Source organism: Coregonus clupeaformis, unplaced genomic scaffold (genome assembly GCF_020615455.1).
Source record: "Coregonus clupeaformis isolate EN_2021a unplaced genomic scaffold, ASM2061545v1 scaf0615, whole genome shotgun sequence".
Classification (NCBI taxonomy): Eukaryota; Metazoa; Chordata; class Actinopteri; order Salmoniformes; family Salmonidae; genus Coregonus; species Coregonus clupeaformis.
Window position 1 is genome coordinate 102,472 of NW_025534070.1, and position 7,667 is coordinate 110,138.

At 42.1% G+C, this 7,667-nt stretch overlaps 1 protein-coding gene across 1 annotated transcript; it reads left to right on the forward strand.

Annotated features, from left to right (window-relative positions):
* Positions 1-188: 188 nt before the first annotated feature.
* Positions 189-6,865, forward strand: LOC121536012 (transmembrane protein 184C). The gene is made up of 11 exons (XM_041843287.2): positions 189-842; positions 950-1,080; positions 1,222-1,258; positions 1,708-1,824; positions 2,065-2,153; positions 3,443-3,517; positions 4,013-4,106; positions 4,275-4,387; positions 4,796-4,895; positions 5,195-5,366; positions 5,636-6,865. Exons 1-11 carry the CDS (start codon positions 723-725, stop codon positions 5,968-5,970), a joined length of 1,383 nt encoding a protein of 460 aa, XP_041699221.2. The 5' UTR covers positions 189-722; the 3' UTR covers positions 5,971-6,865.
* Positions 6,866-7,667: the final 802 nt, after the last annotated feature.

Consider the following 7,667-nt stretch of genomic DNA (forward strand, 5'->3'; position numbering starts at 1 on the left):
TTTCTGCTTGTGTGAAACTGAGAATTATTGATTTGCATTGCCATCTAGTGGGAAATACATGAGGACTCAGATTGCAGATCAACCGAACTACATCTATGCCCAAGTCTTACAAGGTGATGGATTGAAAAGATGAGCAATGAAAAGTATAAAGATCTTTTCCATATCCAATCAGATTGAAGCATGGGCGGCATTTTTATCAAGAACGTCAACAAGAAGTAGCCACCAGTTACGTTGTAAAACTTTTTTTGATGTTTAGGAAGTTTTAGATATGAATATATCATTATTAATGCAAGAACTGTGTTGTTTTTGACCAGTTGGATTTTATTAGCTTAATTGTTTTTATTTAATTGTATCTTGAGCTTTTGCTCGGAATGGATGGAGCGTGGATTCATCGTTTGTTTACATCATGAATCATGAGATCAGCTGACTAACGTTAGCTAGCCAGCTTGCTAGCTACCAATTTCTGGTTTAGCAAAGCAGCTACATTGCTTACTAACGTTACAATGTGTTTGGAAATTGTCGTTCAGTATTCATGCATCCCAAAGGACATTTGAAACGAACTCTTCTACCAAGCTATAGCTGGCAGCGGCAATAGCTAGTTGTTAGCTAACTAGCTCGCTCGCTTCTAGCATTAGCTTTGTTTTCAGCAATCACACCCATTGACCCAGTGAGTGTAGGACGCTGGCCAACTTGCTGTGGCTAGCTAGCTTACCGTTACAAATATGCCTTGTACTTGTGGGAACTGGAGGAGATGGATTCGGCCTCTGGTCGTTCTTCTATACTTTCTGGTTGTGCTTGTCGTCCTACTACCCCTGTGCATCTGGGAACTACAGAAATCAGAGGTCAGTTAGTTTCATTGCAGCCCAATCATATATCGTTACTTGACACTGAATAGCCTAGTCCATGCTTTGTTGTTTGGATGTTGATTATATACATTTATACCTTTCAGGTTGGTACCCATAACAAAGCATGGTTCATAGCTGGGATATTCGTGTTCATGACCATACCCATATCACTATGGGGGATCCTGCAGCATCTTGTGAACTATACTCAACCAGAGCTACAGAAGCCAATTATCAGGTAAGTGATAGGCTACTCTGTCACAGCTACAGGATATTATTACTTCATTACCATCATGGGTTTGTGTCTTTATCCTGAATGATGTACAGTATAACCTAACTGATTGTGAATGTGCATGATTTCGTCTTCTTTTTATGACAGAATATTATGGATGGTCCCCATTTACAGTTTGGACAGTGTAAGTAATACCTTCTATTCTTGGTAATGTAGCTAGATGTTCATAAAAGTCAGCATTGGTTTATTGTTAAATTACACATGTTTGACAAAATAAGTTAACAGAAGAAGTCACTGTAGCTTTGACATTAGTAAAACTGAAAAGCGCCTGACATGAGCGTGGCGCTTCAATTTGAATTGGTTTCGCAATGGCAATTAGCATCTAACTGCTACTCTCAACGTTCCCCCTATCACAAGATTTCCATTATCCTACTTCCCAAAGAATGAATACAGATCTCCTTTAGAAAAACAAAACAGAGAAACAAAAAAAAAGCCTATTTTCAGAGTAAAATGTTTCAATAGTTTAAACTATTATCATGCAACATATCATTGAGATAATGTAATGACCCATCTATAATCCCATTCCTCACCTTCTCATCCTCTCCCTTCCCTCTCCCTTTCTCTCTCACACAGTGGATTGCGCTGAAGTACCCCAGCATTGCCATCTACGTGGACACGTGCAGGGAGTGCTACGAGGCTTACGTCATCTACAACTTCATGATCTTCCTGCTCAACTACCTGGGAAACCAGGTACACATTTTTGTCATGACCTGACTGAGAATGATCCCAGACCAGTTTGTTCTAACATTCCAATCATGGCCACTCATAAGTCATATGCCAAACATAAGTCTAGCACAAACACGTCTGGATCCCAGGCTAGACTGAGTAGCCTACATTTATTTCAATATCCTCACACTCTGTAATTCCTCTCTTCTCTTTCTCGCTCTCTCTCTATCTCCCACTCTTTCGCTCTCAACCATGGGTAACCAGTACCCCAGCCTGGTACTGATGATGGAGGTGCAGGAGCAGCAGAAACACCTTCCTCCCCTCTGCTGCTGCCCGCCATGGCCCATGGGAGAGTGAGTTTGTTGCTTTTATAGTTTTTGTAGTTCTTTAAGTGTATGTGTGCTATAATGAACGGGCCCTTGTCCCAGATCTGTTAGTGCTGTGCGTTTGGCATGACAACAACCATAGGGCTAGTTAGAGGACGCAACATTGTATCTGGCCCGTTATGGTGTCTGAGAGCATGGGCAGTGCATTGAGGCCATCTCCATTTTGAAGTAGTGCATTTTCTTCTACTACTTCTATAAGTTGGTAAACAAAATTAAAATGGTCATACTGCCACCTGGAATATGTTGTTTGAACAGGTATAAAGCCAAGTTTGGGTGAATTTACTGCAATCTGCAGTTATGAAATGTTTGATCACTTATCATTCATTGGGTGATACCTCCTTATGACTGGATGGAATTATGTGATCCATCCTTAAACCATAGGAAGTCCCTCCCAGTTGACTACTTAAAAAAAGTCCTCAATGGCGCTGCCCATGCTAAAACTGGCTTTTGGGCACTAGAGTCCTCTATTAATCTAGCATTATTGCACAAACAACCAGGCTAATAAGGAGCTACAATATTATCCATACCATGTGTTATACGTTTTCATTTTAGGATGAAGATGTATGTTTTTGTGCAGCAATAAACTACCACTTGTTTGTTTTTTACGTGTTATGAAGGGATATTTTAGGATTATGTGCTATAATAAACATTCATGTTTTTATACCACATTGATATGTTTTAAGTATACATTTATATTTCATTTTTATATATTTCAGGCTCATAATCAAAACAGGAAGTTGTGCGTTAGTGGCTCCAGTCTGCGTGGCATCTATTTTGAGTCTATTTCTAGAAGGTTCACCTTCAAGGTGTTTGTTTGGCTGCTTGAAGTCTCTCCAAGTCTCCATTTGCTACTTGCCAGCTCCAAACGATCTCCAGTCAGGCAACGATAGTAATATGTAGCATGTCTGCCTGTAGTTGATTAAGAACAGAACCAGAAGTGTTTACAAGTGGAACAACATGTTCTCATTTAGGAAAAATGCACCAACCTAAAGAACAGACAGACAGACAGACAGCATTAGACTTATCTGTTTTGTTTATTCTGCATTTTAACAAATGCTGTGCATCTGCGATTTTAGCCACACGTATTGAAACATCTTTCTTCATAGGATGTTATTGATTTTAAGAAATTGAAGAAATTAATGAAAATCAAAGCTGGTGATTAGAAAATATTTTAATGCTATTTTATAGTGGGAAAAAGCTAACATTTTGTCTGAATATCTTTCCTTAATAATGTATACCATGTTTTCCTATTGCAGGGTATTGCTATTGAGATGCAAGCTGGGAGTGTTGCAGTACACAGTTGTCAGACCAGTCACAACAGTTATTGCCTTGTAAGTGTTTTGCAAAGGATCTGCTATTCCATTCAGGATGGACTCCTGTTATATGCCTAAGTGTTGAATGTACATGTGCCCAGGGAGACAGCAACATTACCTTGGTCCAGGGCCAGCTCTGTCTCTCTTGACCTCGTGGTCGGCCAGTCCAAGCAGATTATTATTTGTTCAGATGGTGACGAAACATAAATATGTACAAAAAGGAAAAATACAAGCTAAAGATTTTAAAATAAGTCTCATGGCCACCAAACCAACCAGCAGCCTTACGGCTCTTCAAGCTGCCACTCTGACTGATAACCACACTAATTGGCAGCACCCGATGTGCTTATCAAGCAGGCTCAGCATTTGGACAAGGTTGCTGCTGCCCCCTGGGGGACGGAGTGTGGAAGTGGTAGTGAGCTGTAGTGTGCGGTCTAAACTACCTAACCTATTCCCTAACACTCGCCACATATACGTTTACTGTCATATCATATGTCTCCATTCACTATCCTGTAGGATATGTCAGCTCTGTGGTGTGTATGATGAAGGTAACTTCAGCTCAACCAATGCATGGACGTACCTGGTGATATTCAACAATATGTCCCAGCTGGTAGGTTCTGTATTTTCCACACTTGTCTTCACATTGCTGTAAACTTCCTGTCACCATACCACCACCACAAATATAACATTATTAAATATTTAGCATTCAGTTCAGTATGTGATCTCTTTCTCTCTCTATCATTCTTTCTTTCACTCTCTCTCCTTCTCTCTCTCCCAGTTTGCCATGTACTGCTTGGTCCTGTTCTACAAGGCCCTAAGAGAGGAACTGGCCCCCATCAGACCAGTGGGGAAGTTCCTGTGTGTCAAAATGGTGGTGTTCGTCTCCTTCTGGTGAGTGCTTTTTTTTTGGTGGCCATTTTGGATCACCTGCATCTACCTCCTAGCCTGGTTCCAGATCTGTTTGTGATGTCTTGCAAACTCCTGTGGTCAATGTCAAGCCATTGACATAGCACAAACAGATCTGGGACCAGGTTATCGACCTCCATGATTAATAACATATTTGTTTACCAGTCATTGTGTCTGCCATTCATGGATCTAGCATTGTTATCCATTAAAGTAACACAGTTTTGGCTGCCCATTTTATATTTCTTATACAACTTCTTTTCAGAATTGCATGTGTAGGACTTATTAAGAAAGTCTGTGTGGCTTATAGCCAGTAATTGGGTTAATGCATTCCCTGTGTTGGCTGCAGTGTAGAGGATTGAATATTTCCACTCTGTTGTCTGGACTCTATCTTAGGCAAGCTGCGTTCATTGCTCTCCTGGTCAAGGTGGGAGTGATCTCAGAGAGACACACGTGGGACTGGGACAGTGTGGAGGCTGTAGCTACAGGTCTACAGGTAATGCAAGACAATACCAACACTGTAAACGCCATAGTAACACTGTTACTACAATGCTACATAAAGCTGTAGTAAATAATGCAGTTGTAAAATTACTTGTTTGGTATAAGGTCATATCTGTTGAGGCTTGTGGTCTCAGAACCCCCTAGAAAACGGGATGATTCATCTCAAGGACTTCTATCCTGTACACATTTCTAAATAATTTAAATAGATGAGGATTTATTACATACTAAATACAACCGGTGTGAGAATAGACTTGCTTTGCTATACAGTCAAGCTTTCATTTATGCTTCATCCAGGACTTCATCATCTGTGTGGAGATGTTCCTGGCGGCCATCGCCCACCACTTCAGCTTCACCTACAAGCCCTACATCCAGGAGGCTGAGGAGGGATCCTGCTTCGACTCCTTCCTAGCCATGTGGGACGTGTCTGACGTCAGGGCTGACATCTCTGAGCAAGTTCGCAACGTCGGTGAGTTCTCATCCCATCTGGCTTGATTCAATAGCTGTCATGCATAGCGACAAGCATGGATGGAATCAAAGAATCCGCTGTTAAGAACTTTGTTTGAAAAGGTTTAATCTCAGAACCAAATGTATTGGCTAGCTACTCGATTTATGTTAATAGAATGTCATGAGAGAATAGAAAAGGGCCACTCTCAAAATCTTCAAGACTTTGATAGTTTTCCTCATTATGTAAATGTATTGCCATTTTCTTCAAACACACTTTCTTTCCTGTAACAGGGAGAACGGTTATGGGCCGCCCTAGGAAGACCTACTTCGGTGAGGCGGAGGACGACGGCGAGCGCTCAGGCCTGCTTTCTCCAGGATCCCTGGACACCATCGGTCCCACGGAGACCTTGTCCAACCCGGCATCCCCCAAGGGTCGGTACCAGGGCCTGGGTAAAACCCAAACGCCCCACTCCCTGTCGGCCCCCGCCGGGCTCAGCAATGCTCAGTGGATTGGAGAGGGGGATGGAGAGGAGAGGGAAGACGATGGTAGACCAGCCCCAGAGCCCAGAAACACCACCAACGAGCCAACAGACTCGGTTACAGACGACCTTGTCGTTATCACCTAGCTTAGCGTCATCGCTAAAATCCTCCAATGGAGACTCTGAATGCACATTATACCAAACACAGTTGGGCAGGAACCAGGTATGGCCTCGGCTACATTTCCCTCCAGACGATATTTGACTACCGGTAATCCGCACGGCCAAATTAAAGCAAGCGATGAAAAAGCACACGTTAGTCAAGCAATATTGTAGTGAGTCATTCGTCCACCGGGGCTGATGCAGATGGACCTCTGTCAATGACAGCTCGAAGAATGTTCATAAGCTTTCGTAAGGGTCTCATGAAACGAGATATTTAAGAGATGTTTTCTTGTTTCCATATTGTACTACTGAGTGATAATGGTAAAGTACGGTACATCAATACTTTATTTTAGGATAACCCAGTCTTCATTGCAATGGGTCTGGACAAAAAGCCTGTGAGAGATTTTACCAGTATTCTTGTTCTATAATAGCGCCTGGGTGATATCACTACAAACTCGTTAATCATATATCCCAAGGGTTTTAGTTGTTGCTACGAAAACGTTAAAAGTATATGTAGCTTTTGAACTGAATCTTATACAAAATACTGGTTTGCGCCAATGATTGGTTTATTTACATAATTGGTTTGCACATGCTTGAATATGGTCTTCGAACCTATGGTACATATTTTTAAGCATGAAGCTCTGTCTCACTTTGGCATTAATGCTAACAGCTGGGTAGTCTCTATAGTCTTCTCAGATGCCTTCTTTGTGACGTACGTGGTCCTAGTGTATCCACTATCAAGTAATTCACACATTTCACGTCTGCCTCTCATTTGTACATTTGTAAACTGATGCTTACATAGTCATGGTTATAGATATACAGTGGGGAGAACAAGTATTTGATACACTGCCGATTTTGCAGGTTTTCCTACTTACAAAGCATGTAGAGGTCTGTAATTTTTATCATAGGTACACTTCAACTGTGAGAGACGGAATCTAAAACAAAAATCCAGAAAATCACATTGTATGATTTTTAAGTAAATAATTTGCATTTTATTGCATGACATAAGTATTTGATACATCAGAAAAGCAGAACTTAATATTTGGTACAGAAACCTTTGTTTGCAATTACAGAGATCATATGTTTCCTGTAGGTCTTGACCAGGTTTGCACACACTGCAGTAGGGATTTTGGCCCACTCCTCCATACAGACCTTCTCCAGATCCTTCAGGTTTCGGGGCTGTCGCTGGGCAATACAGACTTTCGGCTCCCCTCCAAAGATGTTCTATTGGGTTCAGGTCTGGAGACTGGCTAGGCCACTCCAGGACCTTGAGATGCTTCTTACGGAGCCACTCCTTAGTTGCCCTGGCTGTGTGTTTCGGTCGTTGTCATGCTGGAAGACCCAGCCACCCACCCATCTTCAATGCTCTTACTGAGGGAAGGAGGTTGTTGGCCAATATCTCGTGATACATGGCCCCATCCATCCTCCCTCAATACGGTGCAGTCGTCCTGCCCCTTTGCAGAAAAGCATCCCCAAAGAATGATGTTCCACTTCCACCATGCTTCACGGTTGGGATGGTGTTCTTGGGGTTGTACTCATCCTTCTTCTTCCTCCAAACACGGAGTGGAGTTTAGAAACAAAAAGCTCTATTTTGTCTCATCAGACCACCATGACCTTCTCCCATTCCTCCTCTGGATCATCCAGATGGTAATTGGCAAACTTCAGACGGGCCTGGACATGTGCTG